The sequence below is a fragment of the Platichthys flesus genome, chromosome 23 (genome assembly GCF_949316205.1).
Source record: "Platichthys flesus chromosome 23, fPlaFle2.1, whole genome shotgun sequence".
Lineage (NCBI taxonomy): Eukaryota > Metazoa > Chordata > Actinopteri > Pleuronectiformes > Pleuronectidae > Platichthys > Platichthys flesus.
In genome coordinates, this window is record NC_084967.1 from 7,992,239 (window position 1) to 8,009,175 (window position 16,937).

The 16,937-nt window shown below is 40.8% G+C and overlaps 1 protein-coding gene across 2 annotated transcripts; it reads left to right on the forward strand.

Moving 5' to 3' along the window:
* The first annotated feature begins 30 nt into the window (after window positions 1-30).
* Window positions 31-16,162, forward strand: sapcd1 (suppressor APC domain containing 1). Of its 2 annotated transcripts, XM_062382430.1 has the most exons (6): window positions 31-165; window positions 1,060-1,145; window positions 11,402-11,552; window positions 14,162-14,332; window positions 14,874-15,029; window positions 15,419-16,162. In XM_062382430.1, the coding sequence occupies exons 2-6, from the start codon at window positions 1,138-1,140 to the stop codon at window positions 15,506-15,508; spliced, it is 576 nt and encodes a 191-aa protein (XP_062238414.1). In that variant the 5' UTR covers window positions 31-165; window positions 1,060-1,137; the 3' UTR covers window positions 15,509-16,162. The 2 variants fall into 2 exon arrangements, with proteins under 2 accessions (XP_062238414.1, XP_062238413.1); XM_062382429.1 differs by lacking the exons at window positions 31-165; window positions 1,060-1,145 and having other exon boundaries at window positions 11,242-11,552; window positions 15,419-16,159.
* Window positions 16,163-16,937: the final 775 nt, after the last annotated feature.

Genomic DNA, 16,937 nt, shown 5'->3' on the forward strand with positions numbered 1-16,937 from the left:
TCCACGCGATGATTCCTTCTCGTCCTGGCTCTTATCTATCTGCGACGTGTTTGTTGTGGACTCACTGAGGAGGGGAGTGGACGAGGGGCGGGGTCGCCCTGCTCGAGCCTCTGGGTCACGTGATTCCCTTCATAACAGTTGGGAGTCCCGGAGTGGAGCCAGGAGGTAAACAACAACTCGATCAGCTCTGACGACAGCACAGTTTGCGGGTGCATCGCTGCAGAAGTGCAAAGAAAAAACACGCCAAAATGCACGAAAGGGGGGAAGGGAACCATTATTATGTTTATTACTCATATATGCAGTATTATGAAGTATAAATGCACGCATGGAAATCCTCGTAACCTGTATTCTGGAGTTATACAACGCTTCCCTGTGCGCTCCTGTTATACAAACCTGTTGCTCCTTCCCTCCGCTGCGCCCCTAGTGTTCTCATTCGTCTTCCTCTAGTAGTAGGTCAAATAACTTGGCAGTGGCCGCCATTTGCTACTCCGCCTAAAATGTGACATATATCCTCGTGGAGCCCTTGCATCACGTTTTGCCTTAGCACCTCGTGCACGTCCTCCAGTCCCGTTGGGCTGCATCGTGACAGGGCAAATCCATTATGGACTTTGGGCATTTTGTCCACCTTTCTACCACACATCCCCATTTGGTAACTATATGTGATCAAGTGGATGAAGTGGTAACACACACACAAAATGTAGTGAAACACGCCCTGTGTGTCATGCACTCGTAGTTGTCTGTTTGACCTCTGCACAGACTTATTTTAGATCTGATTCATAAGAAGCTGTGTGAGAAAAGTGCATTGAAACAGAGAATGAGACTGATCTGATTTAACCACAGGAGAAATTCACATTTTAAGGCTTATTTTATTTAACCATATTGTTCTAAAGCAGCGCATCTGAAATGTTTGCACTATAAATCCTTAACTGACTCAAACTATTTTAGCAATTCAATATTTTATCACAGGTTAGGAAGTTGAAATTCAGTTCCAAAGTTGTCAGACATTCTGTCAGTGTATTACACATGAATGAAAATGAATCACACCCCTTTTTTTCCTAGGGAGCCCCTGCCACCCAGAACCCACTTTGAGAACCCCTGTTCCAACGCTTTCAGGATGAAAATCTTCCAATAAGAGGGATGGTCTGGTGAGTAACTAATTATTGAAAGGACTCAACAGATAAAATGATCAACAGAAACTTAATCTGTCATGAATTGGGAAATTTACTCATAATTAAAGTCATTTTAACAGTGAGAAATGCAGCTTTCTATGTTTTTAAGATAATATACTAATATGATGCAATGTGGTACTACGGGATACAATGTGATGCAATACTACGCGATAAGCTGCAATATGAGGTGATAAGATACAATGTAATAAGACACAATGTGATTAGATACAATGTGATTAGATACAATGTGATAAGATACAATGTCTCACATTTTCATGTATAAGTTGCTGAGTATTGATCCCTTTAATCATCGTGACTTTTGAATTTTTTTTTTCTTTTTTTTAGATTTTGCCAAAATCTTTATTTACAATTATTTAATGACAACTCAATTTCCTGTCTATATGGCACCACCTGCTTCCCATTACCCAGTGTCGATACCTATTATGCCGCGCTGTGGGCTCCCCTTTTCTCCTGTCGTTGTGAAATATAGGTTCTCCTGTTTCCTATTATTACACAGGCTCTGTTTTATTTTGTATTCACACATTACACAAGGAGCAGTCTTATTGTTGCATAGCTGTTCAGTGACATAAGAGTCATCTTTGAGGCTTGCACACTGACCCACATTCAGAGAGGTTATTCCCGGTTTTCAGTTCCGACACCATTCACTCTAATCAAATTAAATTTTTCAATTAAGCACAAATTATGATAAGAACTGTTTAAGTAAATCCAGCTTGGGATCCCCTGCTGTGAATTCTACAGACTTTATAATAGGTCAGGAGGATGAAGAAGTCTGAAGAGACTACAGAGTGTCTCAGACATTTGCGTTAATGCATGAACCTCCTCTGAAGAAAATACGGAGGGACTTGTGGAGTTCAGTGCATGTCTGAGAGCAGCTAATGTGATGTTTCCTGGCTGGGCTACGTCATATTTTCCCGTGAGGGGGCAAGTAAGACAATATTCGAGATAAGGATCAAAGCAAATTAACCATGCAACAAAGTGCATTACAAGTTTGAATAAATCTCAATCTGGGATCTAATTTACTTGGATTCTTAAGGGACTGTATGGACGTGATTAGGCGGGGGAACAATGATAAGTCTCTTAATTAAAAAAAACGTCTCGATGGATAATCTGCTCCTCCGCTGACGTCACCTCGTCAGCGCAAACCCTCTCAGGGCTGAGTTTCGCTCCCATCATGACACTTAATAGTCAAATTAGGGTTGTGCCCCAGTTCCCTAATGCCCCTCTAATCTGGGTGATTCAACGTTGCTTTATACTGTGTCATACGTGACAGGAGACAATGAGGCCTCAGCAGAATCATCCCTCACTGTTAGTTCAGCCCTGTGACCTGTATTCACAGTTATTGTTCTTCATTAAATTCCTAATCCTCTGCTTGTTGTCTACAGTGCTATGTGTGTGTGTGTGTATTTGTTTTGGTGCGACCCCCCCACCCACCCACCCTTAATCCTGCGTTGTTGTGTTACAGTTGGTTATTGCAGTCATTAAGCCCATTGTCTCATCTCCACGGTCAGCGCCCCCTTTGAATGCGTTATAGTGTGTGTGAATGTAAAACAACAGTCACATAGTAATCATGTGACTCTGGGGTCAGAGGATGATGGGATATGTCCTGGTGAGCGTCATGAGCCCCAAAAGAACCTGATTCACCTCTTTTTCATTCAAGTGCTTCTTAATTACTGAATAAGAAGGCAAACAAAGAAGACGTCATTGAGGCTGTTAGGAGCTATGTGAGTGCACGTAGCCTGCATGGATTTGATTTACTACAGAGGATACTGATGAGGAAATTACTTCAAAACCAAGCCACATGCAACACAGGAAATGTATTTAAGACAAAATAAATGTTTCATAAGTAGCCTTTGAGCTCTTTTAAGTGTTTAAAGTGACTTTAACAACTAGATTCCCACGTTTAAACACCTTGATGAGTATATTGTTAAAGGAAAAGATTTCAGTGTTAATCAGTTGAAAGTTATGAAATGTAAAAATCAGATCAGGAGGAGAATAATACACATTATCAAAGGATGCTGCTTGTGAATGAAAGGGATTCAATAGTGAATGATTAATGTTATGTATTACTGCAGTAATTTCTTTTAATTTCGTTCAAAACCAAGCAACAGCAACACGGAAAATGAATCAGAATCAGAATCAGAATTATTTTTATTGCCATGTATTTTTGCACATACAACAAATTGCCTTGGTGTGGTTGGTGCACTGTACAAACAACAATATAAAAACAACAGTATAAAAAACAACAACAATATCGAACAACAATATATACAGTAAGTAGAGTTACGTGCGGTTCTAAGGGGCAGAGATTGGTGATAATGCCAATAATAAAGAGTTTATGTGCATACATTGACTTTAGTTACCAGATTTAAACACCTTTCTGAGTCTGTCTCTCTCTGATTGAAGGAAGAGATTAATATCTCGGGAACTCAGTGTACTCACTTTATTGTTAGAGAGTTAGATGAGAAGAGTGATACCACACATATGATGCTGGTAGCATAATGTCAAAAACTCGTAGTTAAAACAAGGGGAACGTCGACCATGTTGACTCAGACCGAAGGAAAACAAGATCTGCCAAAGTTCAGTCAAAACAAAGTGTTCAAATTGAAATTTGTGGTTTATTATTTTTAGCGCGCAGCGAGAGGCAGAGCGATCGTCTCATGCTGTCTCAGGAAGAAAGCGATAAAGTGGATTTCACACAATTCCTTGACGCCCATTATTTACCAAACAATAATAAATAATGATATTCATTTTATTTATGGGAACTTTTCAAAACATTCAAGGACTCTTAACAGAAATAAAAATAAAAAACAGCAAAATATCAGGACATCAATAAAACAATATACAATAATATGCCACTAAAATAATGATTAAAATCAACAACGGTAGACTTCATGCAGGGCACGGTCACACAGAATGAGCAAGTATGTGTTAATGCAAAAGTCTGAGTGAAAACTTTCGGACTTGCTGAAGAATTTCTGAAAGCCTTGAAACTCAAGAGTTTAGTGCTAAAGTTGCTCTCTACCGAAACACCACGATTAGCGGATGCACCGTGCCATGTGGCAGTCTGAGAAGAACAGGAAGTCTCTGGTGAAGGGGAAGCTGTGACGCAGAGAGCAGGATGAGGAGGCGGCGGTGTTGGTTCACAGGTGCAGCGTGGGGCTTTCCACATCCGTCTGCCCCTCAGTTGCGGGAGCAAATACTGAGAAGAGGCTCGCCGCAGAGGAGTAGATTGTTTACGTCAGCCATTATTTCCTCACGTACCACAACAAATCGTGAATGAGAGACTTGACATGGATCAAAATGAGCAAGATCCAAACTAAAGGAGGGGAAAGAGAAAGAAAAGTGTGAAGCATCATTCAGTCAAGCTTTTAAAGCTGCTCATTGCAGATTGGGGACATGAATATGCTGTATTCATCTGTAAACTTCATTTATTGCATCTGATCAGGGCGTCCATATGTGCTGACATGCAAACATGTATGTTTATATGCAAACAATTATACTGCCGATGGAGATCTAACTAAAAACAAGCGATGCACAGCAGGGTTGAAGGATGCCAGGAGGCTATAACAGTGCAGATTATTTGTCAAATTAAGTGATCCCAGTCCACATGGAATTGGAGACCAACTGGTTTTACAGGAATTGCAGGAATGAGTAGAATTTAAAGTTAAGTATAAAGAAGTTAAATATAACGTTTTACATATTTTGTGTCTGTTGTTTCAACAGCCTTTAATTTGATCAGCCCTAATCGTCTTAAAGGTCTAGGATACAGGTGAGAGGGATGTTTTCACTATTAAATTGTACTAATGGTTGTTTTCTTTACCCTAGAATGGGCCGTTTATGTTTACATCGGGACCAGGTACTCTTTATGGATTAGACTGGACAAACTACACAACCTTTGAGTTTTTAGGACAACTGAAGGCTACCACAGGTCCTCTCTCATGTTTGGAAGGTTTCATCATTAGTAATAATTAAATTCTGAACCTTTAACTTAGATATACAGGGTAAAAAGGTTGATTAAAACTTATTACCATGAAGCTTCTCTACAGACTACTTATCATTTTCTGAAACATCATGTTTAAATATGCAAATAAGGCAGTTGCTAAGTATATATGCACTAAGCTGTATCAAAACAAACATTTGAACAATGGATGAGCCTTTAAAATATCTTGTTTCACTTTGTTGTCATCGCATTAGATCTTGTACACATAACACATTTTATAAGTGCACCTATATGAATAACATGTCAACAAACCCCTTTACACACCTTTAAAGACAGAAAGTAATGTTACTTGAAATCTACAGAAGAAGATGGCAGTCAAATAAAAACCTAAACATGTTTTTTCAAAATGTTCTCCCCATTAATAATAATAGAATAAAAAATAAAAAGGATTGATATCCGCTGTTACAATTTCACATTTGTACACGTTTGTATTTGAGTCTGTCTGAAGTTTCCAAAGCAGATATACAGGTGTTAATTAACATGGTGATTTTATTTTCGATACATGTCTAATATCCTTCTAAGAAGTTTCTCTTGTAATGTTCTTTCACAGACTAAGTAGAAGTGTCAAGAAATCATGAGGCGGGGAGGTTAACCTATATGTCGAAATATTTTCCTCTTGTAAATAATTGAATCTGTTCTCATTGAGATATAGACAGAGACATTTATTATCCAGGCCGGGATACCCACAGCAACACAATATGCTTTTTATAAACACAAATGATCCCCGGGGTGTAAACTAAATTTGGAACTTTGAACCCTGTGAGAGGGGGAGGGGCGGAAAATATACAGAGAAATAAAAGTCAGTGAACCCTAAAATGTCTCACACACACACACACACACATTCACACACACTCCATATATAAGTGGGACGTGTTTCCATGGGAGCATTTGCCCAGCTGTGGAGGCCACAGGTGGGGCTGTGGGGGAGGGTGGAGGAGTGAGCTGTGCTCTGATTTCATACTTGTCTGTGTGTGTGTAAGAGAATGTGTGTGTGTTTGGGGAAGGTCTGCAGAAACGTGGGGTGCAGAGGGGGGCTGCTGTTGCTCGCTGGCAGCTGGATATTGTCAGGGGTTCACCAGGGGAGCCTGCGTGTCAGGGTGAACGGGTTTAAGATGAAATGTGCCCAAGAAGACCCTTGCTCACTGTGTTTGCTTTGGGGGGCTCCTCGGGGTCCTGCCTTGGGGGGGGTCTGGTGTAACGTATATATTTATTTTCTTTAAGCACTGGTGGCCGGTCTGAGGGTTCATGTGTGTGTGTCGCTATGTGTGCACATACCTGTACATTTAAGGCCCTTCTTGTTCCTGTCAGTGCAGCCTGTGGTTCGAGGTGATAACATCACGCTGTTTGAAATGTTGTTTTTGCAGATTGTGGGCGTGAACAGAGAAGAAGAGGAAGAGGAGGAAGAGGAGGAGGGGGATGGATTCAAGGGCGGCACGAGCAGGGTGTAAATTGATCCTCTGTTTTTGTCCCTTTGGCATGTGTATGTGTAAGCGGGACTTGTTTTGGTCTCAAGCCAGTGACTTTGAGACTTGTTCAATGTCAGAACCAAGGAGACACAAAACATTATGTCAGAGTCGAGCAAAAATAAAGCAATTATGTCTCTTTCAACCAAAGAAATGGAAAATTTTCCATTTAGTGATGCTTCCAAACGGAACCTCTATTGCCTGATAATGTATATACTGATCTTCAATGCCACATAATGTAAGCAAGTTCTCGGAATTATTCTTATAAACATAAAAATATACTGTATGTGTCGTTCAGAACTTCTGGTGTGAACTTCTGGTCTTTACTCCGTGCAGCTGAGGTGAAAAGGTGGTACACTTCAGCTGATGTCATTTTCGCCGTTATCTGTTGGGAACATCTGGTTCACATCTGGCTCGGCTCCGTGCAGTGTCGGGCCTCATAGGCAAGCGTGACAATATGTGTGTTTGTGAGTGAGAGAGGGAGGGAGAGGGCATGGAATATGTTTGGGAGTTTCGGATATGAGTGCGTGACGAGGGGTTAATTGAATGAGGAGGGGACTCTATGTCTGTCTGTGTGTGTGTGTGTGTGTGTGTGTGCGTGTGTGTGTGTTTGTGTGTGTATGTGTGTGTGGCCTGGGAACAATAGTGCTCTAGCTTTAAATCACAAGAAGGCAGGACAGAAATCCTTAGGTTTATAATAATTCTGACTGATGTGACTGATGTGATCACTGGAGAATATAAGTGCATGATTGGCAGCCTTATCGATCACTCAACAACTGGATTATGTCATTTGAAAACATCAGTGGATAAAGTGAAGAATGAGTCTTAAGAATACCCCAAACAATTTGCATCACCATGTAAGAAGGGGAAGCAAGTGAGAGATGGTAGAAGAGAGGAGGAAAGAAGAGGTCTTCGATTTTCTAAAGGGGGTAGTTGGTATTTTGAGACCCTGTGCTGGGGGCCCATGGTTTGGAAAGAGCTCCAGCTGGACTTGTGGGTAAGACTTCAGAGAATTTTGTGTGACGGAACCTGTAACAAACAATGTCAAGAACAAAAAAGGTAGAATGCGTTAAAACCTGTTCAGGAGTATTTCCTAGAAATGTGTTCTTTGAAAGAATATTTCCACTGGGGTAAACCGGAGACGCTGTAGCTGTACAATGGCAAATGTGAAGAGCAGAGCCCTGAAGCCATGTGACATGAATACGCTGTCCCCACATAGCACATGCATGTTTAACAGTTTGGTTAGTACAGACATGTTCAGTAGTAACTTCTCTAAAGGGAAAAAAATAAACTATGTCCCAGTCCACATACACCCCAGGCTGATGACAAAAACCAAACAAAGCAAAAGTGCTTATGATAGGGAACTAGAGTAAGTAAAATAAATTATTATGAATAAAAACAGTATTTAATCAAAATTAAACAAGTTGGGAGAAGGAAGGGAAAGTGGGGGAGCAAACTACCCAGTATTTCATTTAAATACCAAGTGAGTGCTGAAAAACGATAAAACATCAAATAACTTTAAACTGGTGGAAAAATATAGAAACATAAGAGAGAGCCACATGTGAGGGATTCATACACCAGGAAGGACCGAAGTGTAATATGTTATTTGTAGCAGATTTACAACTAAAAAATAATAATATAATATGCACAACCTTCATTACAAAAGTAATTAAAAAGTATTAAAAAAAGTAGTTTGGTGTGTGGATACATGAACAGGCCTAGTTATGATTCCAGCCAGTGAGTTTCTATGTTAAAAATCTTGCTCAGGTGCATTTATATATCCAGTGGAGCAAGTTTTATCTTAGCACCATTTTGCGTTTGCATTGTTTTTTCTGAAAAATCCAGTGCTGGGTTTTTGTGACTCAAGAGATGGAGGTGAGCGTCAGTCTCTAATGAGGCCCCTCGAGACACACTTCTATCATTCCTGTGTAAGTGTGTGTGTGTCTGTGTGTGAGAGAGAGAGACAGAGACAGAGACAAAGAGCGAGAGAGGCTGAGGGGGTTACATATCTGGATAAGATTCCTGGGAGCTATGATCTGGAACAGTGAGCCTTGACTGGCCAGTGCTGGCGTGACCCAGAGAGGCGAAGGGAGCGCAAGGCTTCTTTTGGCCTGTAATATTGTATCAATTCCTTGTGTGTGTGTGTGTGTGTGTGTGTGTGTGAGAGAGTATGTGTGTGTTTGTGTGTGTGTGTGAAACAATGAAGGTGCATAACATTCCAGCTGCTCGGGTGCATGTGTGTTTGTGTGGGTCATTCTCATTCTTTGTGGTTTAAACAAATATGCATGTGTGTGTGTGTGTATGTGTGTGTGTGTGCCTGCGTGCGTGCGTTCGTGAGTGTGTATGTGTGTGTGCGTGAGTGCGTGTGTGTGTGTATGAAGGAGTTAGACAGGAAGCATCTAGGGGCCCACTCTTGGCCGCAAAGTAGTAGTAGTGACTAAAAAGTGAAGGGGAACATCTCAAAGCAGTATGTGTACGATATGAATGTGTGTATTTAAAGCTTGTGAATACACTCTAGCAATGTGCATGCTATGTGTGAAATGTGTCTTGCGTATATATATATATATATATATTTACACTGTTTTGTTTGACGATGAACTTCCTGTTAGGGGGCCCCCAGAGGAAGCTCAGCATGATTCTCAGTGCATCTTTGTGATTACGGGGAACTTTCAGGTCGGTGGGCATCTATAAAGTGAAAAGAATTATAAATTCAACACCTTAAATCTCTTGTACTCCTGTGTTTGCTCTCACAAAGGTCATAAATCAGCTAAATCTGTACTGTTGAACACATGATTGTTCTGTTTTCGTTATATCAGGAGACCCCTTTAGTGCTTAAGGCTCTTTTCCGGTCACACGTCTTATTAGATAATGCACGGTCATGGGTTCCCCTCAGGCTGCGTCTCTGGGATGCTACAGCTCAGAGACTCCTTCCTCTATAGCAGCTTAATCCCATGTTTTTCACCCGTGCCTCAGCTCCAGTGAACTGTGCTCACGTGAGAACTGTAGCTTTCAGTGCCTTGAGGGATCATCCACATTAAAGTGACAGTTTAGTTTCCTCGTCTTGAGTCAATGAGATGAGGTTCGTGTTGTTTTTCAGCGTGTAACGAAGAAGTCAAACTACGAGCCCTATTATTGGAACATGTTGCGTCTTATGCAAGTTGAAATAACAGAAGTGGACCACAGCTCAGGGTGGAGAGAGGCTGAGAACACTTGACATGCTTTAAGGCTCTCCGGATCCGTAGTGTCGAGCGCCACCTGGTGTTTTGTGGAAGGTACAACTGCAATATTTAATGAAAATATCAGGAGATACAAAATGTCAGCTCTGTCTGAACTAAGCCTCACTTTAGAGCGTCCCCTGCTGGTGAAAGAGCAGGACTGCAGCATATAATCATTCAGCAGGCTGGATCTGTGCTGATAGAGTCTAACAGGGAGGTTTATCTTCAGGAGAAACAGACTGAGCCGCTGGACAATTTAAGCTCAATATATGATTTATATACTGCAACCATCGACCCCGTTTAGCTGGGGGATGGTTGATTGATCCTGAGAGCGGGTAAATTACAAAAACTCTGAGGCCTACATTCCCCACAGTGCAGCTCAATACTGTCCCCATGTCACCTCTGTCTATTAGATCAATTATTTATTTACTGTCTGTTCTGAAAGTTAAATTTAAATATATATTAAGTAACTTGTATATTCAAAAGGTGTATTGTAAAAATGTGGCTAGAAACTGTATAAGTCTCAACTGTATGATTTGCATGATGTAACTGTATGATACATACTTTTACCAAAAGATATGAGCACTTCCAAGCTGTGATCATACACACCAATGAACTTTGACCTTGGCTAAGCTTAGAAACCAGGATTTAAATAGGGAAACTAAGGTCAGAGAAGGTTTGTCACATGAGGAAATCCCACCCTTCTTCTACATATGTGACAAGACTTAAATGATTCAGTGTTACTCCAACGGCCAGTTAGGCCTGAGGCGGTTGTTATAAAAAAAACACGTGCCAGGGATTTTCTGTGCCGACACTGTGGCTGAAATCCATCTGCACACCGCCCTGCATCCATCCCCTCTCTGTTCTCATGAACACAACTCTCCGATTTAATAGGGCTGTGACCTCCACTGGCGTGCTCGTCCCCAGGTTATGTCACATTCCAACATGAGGGATGTGTTGGGACAGGGAGAAAATAACACACCTGTACGCTCTTCTCATTGAGCAGAGGGAAAGTCAAGTCTCCACCTAGGCTGAGGGATGATGTGATTTCTGGTGACGCTCTAGCTCAAAACTCTGTTGTTTTCCTCCCTTGTTTCTTTAATGATGACATTTATGATGACAAATATTGTTCATCTACACCCTCCTCTTAAATCTCACATTTCCTGCTGTATCTCATTCTCTGTTTTCTTTGACCAGATACCCAACAGTTTTACCCTACCTCCACATCTCTCTCTCTCTCTCTCTCTCTCTCTCTCTCTCTCTCTCTCTCTCTCTCTCTCTCTCTCTCTGTTTGCGTGCGCCACTATATGTCGATGAACCAGTCATGGCAGTGACATGTGGAATTTTTCATAACCTCGCCCCGGGGGCACCACGCTGCCTGTGCCTGTGTATCATGCTGCTGCATTTTTTTCCCCTACTCCTGCCTTCTATCTCTCGCTCTCACACACACCCACACACACATACACACATATTCATTCTCTCCCTGTGCTATTATTCAGAGTCAGCCAGTGTGGTTTGTTGTTTGCTGTGCAGGCGGCTGTATGGGCTAGTATCCTGGACATCAGTAGAGACTGATCTCCTCTCCATGGCCTGTCATCCCTCCAGCTCAGGCTCCTACACAGTGGTGATCATCCCACTCAGGAACAGCCTCTACAGCCTGGACGCATTGCGCTTCTACCTATGGGTGAGGAGGGGGGGTGATAGTGTGTGTGTGCTTTTGATTGTAATCTGTTGCATCTCCCCTGTGTGTGAGTCAGTGATTCGACCTTGTGTATTCGTAGGTGTTTTGCTTCCCGTGTTCTCAGCAGTTTTTTATCAACAGTCGGCAAAATGACTTTGTTGTCATCTCAGTTAACTTCCAAATTTTGACTTATCGCTAAACTTGAGTCTTTACTGCTTCTCATGTTTGTGTGACCATGAAAACTTTGACCCTTTGGCCTCTTCTACTTTTCAAAACTTTTACATTGCAATATTAACTTACACTAAAAGTAAATCCATAAAAAGTGACATACATTTGTGTCGAAAGACGTTTTTGTTCAGTTTTCTGTATTGAATCTGAGACTAAAATCGACATTCCGTTCTGTACATGTTCATATATGTAAAACATCTCATTGTAAGTGGAAACAAGCAAGTACAAGCCAGTAGGAAGGAGTGCCTCAGTACAGTAGCAGCAGGAAAACAAGGCTGTTACCATGTGTTGACTGGAGCTGAAAAACTGTCGATCATTTTCATAATCGTTGAATCCAAACAATACAGCAGGAGAAATTTTACTGAAATATGATCTATGTAGGCCAACTAATCGATTATTGAAAAATTTGCTTATTGAATAATGAATGATTCTTTTAAGTTGTATGTCTTGCAGATTTCATTTCCAAGACATTTGTTTCAGAGCCTCTCAAAACAGCCAGGAAATATAACTCAGACAGAAATACTGATTTGTATTTTTTAATCTGTTGTTTGATACTAAGCAGGATTGTGCAAAAGCTACAGGACGAATTTCCACAACCGCGGTGGAAGTATATGTTATACGTGAGGAAAGAGTTGTTAAAATGTTGGAGTAGATTCGGATCAGGGGGCAGATCCAGGATTAAGACATTATTCAACATTTCCCCTGATTTCTCAGAGAAACTTTGTGGATGTTGAGAAATCTGTCTATTTCTGTCTTTAAAACAAAAACATAAGGGGTTTGATAAAGAGTTGAATTCATAGGGAGGGAGCTTGAAGCATTGTGGAATTTTTACTTCACTACTAAGGAGGGCAGGTTGTTATAATGCAGATAGAACAGGTTTTATTTCCTTATGAAGTATCAAATCAGAGGCATGTTGACTTGTCTGACTGGATTTTAATATCAAGAGCCTAACCCTCAGCCTTTCTGAATCGAGTTCATTCAGGAGGTAATTTCACTCATTGTAATTTCAGTTTGAATTAGTTTAAAGGTAAACAAAAATATTCATATAAATCAGATAGAAACTAGAATGTACCGGATTTGTTTTCATCAGATTTAATGATTATTCTCTGCGAAAACGGTGGAAATGTTGAAATACGTCCTATCTTGCAATGTTAAAGACAGAGAAACAATAATCCTGGATCCACCCACTGATCTGGAACCGCACCAGAATGTAATGGGTTCTTTCTTGTCCAATCCCACATCCTCCATCTAGTTTCATGATGATCCATCCTTTGGTTTTTGTTTAGTCTTGTTTAAATTCCAACCATTAAACAGGAACAAGTATCTAATCAGGGACATGTAGTGATAACTCCTCTTATTATATTATTAATGGAAAGAGCATAACCCTAAAAACCTTTCTAATCTGTTAGTGCATTTTTACAGAAAATGTTCACCTTAAATGGTCTTAAAATCTGATCTTTAAAGGGGAAGTGAATTATTCATATAAATCCAACAGAAAGTAACATTTCATGCTGCTTGTCTTCCTCTAAAAATACTCAGATTTTCCATTTGTGCTCCCTGAGGGTTGTTTTGGAGGCAGCACAGCTGCAGTCAGACCAGTGACACATTCCCACATGTCAAGTCTGCTCCTCACAGTCTTCTGCTAAAGCCTCAGTGCACGTAACCTGGTTTCCACCGACTGTCGACATGGTGAAATCCCCAAAGTGGAACTTATCTGCATCACCTGAAAATGTTTAGATAGACCACATTAGTAATTCACCAGTGATGCAATGGTGTCATGAGTTTCTAATGTCCTCCTAATCTATAGCTCCCTGCTGATCTCCTATAACATGACCAAAGTGATCACAACGCCCTGACCTCATGATGCCAAAGGTGGAACCACCACGTTTTCTGATTGCCTGCCTGCTGCAGAACGGTTACTGTACCTCTGTTCAGGCCTGTATGTGCATGTTATCCAGCTGAGTGTAGACAATGGGAGTAAAAGGCCCCCTGCTGCTCTGTAGATTGGCTCCTCTCAGAAACAAAAGCCTCAGGGCCTCTGGAAGACAACAGGCCGCACTGTGCCTGTCACTTTACATCAGGCCGCCCAGTCGGGTCAGCAGTGGTCCGGATTGTTTAGCCAGCCATATACATGTAAACAAACAAACACCTCACAGAACTGGGTATATGAATAATCTCTAACATTCTAGTTATTTTATGGTTCTTTATGAGATAGTAGAGGGGAAATATGACAGGAAATTAATGTTATGGTTTGCATTGTCTTAGCACTCCAGTTTTGGTTAGTCCAGTTCAGAGTGGAGTTTACAGGACACAGATTAAAATGCAGTCATTAGAAAATAAAATTCCAAGGTAGTTATACCTGATCATCGTTCATCTTATTTCAGATTAAGCGCCTGAAGGATCTAGAGAGGGAGAAAGACGCTCTGTGGTCTGGGCTGGAGATTCTAGAGAGGGCTCGATTCTGGTACCTCCAGCGGCTGCATGAGAACCGAACCCGGCAGGACAACATCGAGACCAAAACGAGGCTCGGCTCCTACAAGGAAGATCCAGCTGAGGTACAGAGCAGTTTAAACAAGACATAAAACCTTGTTTATTTCAATTGGGGGTGACAATAACCATAAATATCCACAAACTGTTTGGTTAGTAATTTTAACACAATACAACACAACTTTATTAATCCTGAAGGCAATTTTGTTTGGGCTTAAGAGAAATTGGGAAACAAAATACAGTCATCCATTCAAACAATATCACAATAAATGGTAATTTATTTATATATAGTACTTAAGTCTTGATGACCACTCATTGCACTTTACAGTATAGTTTTGTTGCTTACACACACTCATACAGTGCGTTTATGTGCAGCGCTTTTTCTATCACACAACACTGGGCTTCAGTGTCTTACCCGAGGACACTTTCACATGCACAATGGGGGAGAATGGGATCAAACCACCAGACTTGTGGTTTGTGGACGACCACTCCACACCCAACAGTTAGAAGTTTTTCTTTGCTTTTCCTTTTTGATAATAAACCTTTGAATGTGTTCATCTCATGGACCAGGTCTTGGTCCCTCTCACTGTCCTCTCTGTCCCTCTCCAGACTCGCTCCTGCCTCCTCAGGTCTCGGATCCTGAGGGTGAACGGCTCCCTGGGTTCTGTGATGACGGAGCCCAACGTGATGAGCAGCAGCAACCCCTCTCTGCCTGAAACTGTGGCGGACAGCGACCTCCGGTGGCACAACTCAGTACTGACTCAGGTAAGGAAAACAAAACAGGTACCTGGTGGTTTATAATGGTCAAGAAGGCAGAGAGTAGTTAGATATGTATTGACCATAAACAGTTTTTCTTGGGTCTTAGGATTTTTGTGTTTCTGCTTGACTCATGTTCTGAAACTTTATGTAGATTCATCATTTTACTTTATCTCAGAAAAATCTGTAGGCATCAAGCTGAGGCTTTAAATATCTGTTTGTATAAAGTTATGCATTTTTTCCCCATCAAGTTTCTTTTTACAGCTTCCCCCAATATTGTGTGTGTGTGTGTGTGTGTGTGTGTGTGTGTGTGTGTGTGTGTCTGTGTGTTTGTGTGTGTCTGTGTGTTATGGCAGTGCATGCTTACCTTACTTAATTTGATTTCTCATCTTTTAAAGGGCGTGAGCGACAGAAATCGTCAGATCTCCGTGTTGGAGCTGGAGAAAGACGCTCTACTCGAGCAGCTGGATGAACTGCAAGTCTACTGACAGCACACGTACATAAATATACAGCCCTGCCATACTGCTGATTTACATTTCACTGAATGTGCCACAGCTAATTGCTTTCTAACATGTAAATATGTATTTAAATTAATAAATTACATCTAATGATGCATCACTTGTTCCGTGAACCAGTTTCTATGAAGCCAGGCCCTGCTGTCACTAGATTGATAAAATAGTTAAAGCTCATAAGTGCTTTCAAGAGCAGTTTATACAATCGATGATCAATATAAGAAGTAGATAGAAGAATTAGTACATGCAACTTATAGTATCAGTTTATTAAGGTTGACGTATTATATAGTAATATAGTATATTTACTAGACAAACACATATGTCAACAATAATGATCCAATAATACAATATACAGTAAAACACTGATTGGAACCAATCTGTCCTGTGTAAAGAGCATTTTTTCATATACAATGTAAATTTGTTGGAAACATTTTTTATTGGTAATTTATTTTTGCTTTATTTTTGTTTTACTTTAATGTTTTAATAGTTTGGTATTTAGACTTTTAATTAAATAAATTGTCTAAATCCCACTGTACAAGACCATATCACTTTTCCCTCAAATTCGATGTTAAGAGCTCATGTAACATTTTCATCAACATAGAATAAAAGCTGAATTTAATTCTCAACTGATATCCTGACCTACAAAATCTATATGTATTAAGTTAAATCTCAGCCGCAGCGAAAGAACCTCAGTGTTTATTCTGAGTTGATATTTTTCTGCAGCGTTTACAGGAAGGACCCAGCATCACCGTGTGTCCTGTAACTGCCAGGTTCTTCCGTTTCCGATCCTTACATGCGGGCTCTGTGTCTCGACACGTAGTAGCAACCCTTTCCCGGTGGTCCCACACTGATCTTACTTCATCTGATAATCTTTATCTAACCCAGTCATCATGCGTGTTTGCAGGAGACATTCTCTTCCAACTGCACAAGTGTGTTGCAGAAAAAGGCTTAAATCTCTTGCACACTGAAAACATGTGTCCAACAAACCACTTAAGATTTTGTAGTTCCACTTTACTTCTTTACTCAACTTTTTTATCAGTAACTTGTTTATATATTTCTTGCCTCACATCCTCAATCCATGGCCCATGGTAGGCCTGTGTCTCTGCCTGAGTGTTTGGAAGAGATATAGTTGTTAATCTGAACTGCAGAGCCTGACCCATACCCCAAAGAGTCGTAAATAGAGCTGAGAGTGAGCAGTAAGTGGTGTACGGGTGTTTTGTTCTATTTGTTGGTTTTAGACGACCAGGATCTGTGCCGTTTTTTGTGGCATGTGACAGATTAAAAAAGATAATCACCAGTAAATTGGAATCAAATCACATCCATATACGTCATCAGAAATACTAAAGATGTCTCTTGCCCTCTGTGTAAAAACACATACGTGCATTAGGGAAACAGGGCAATGTCT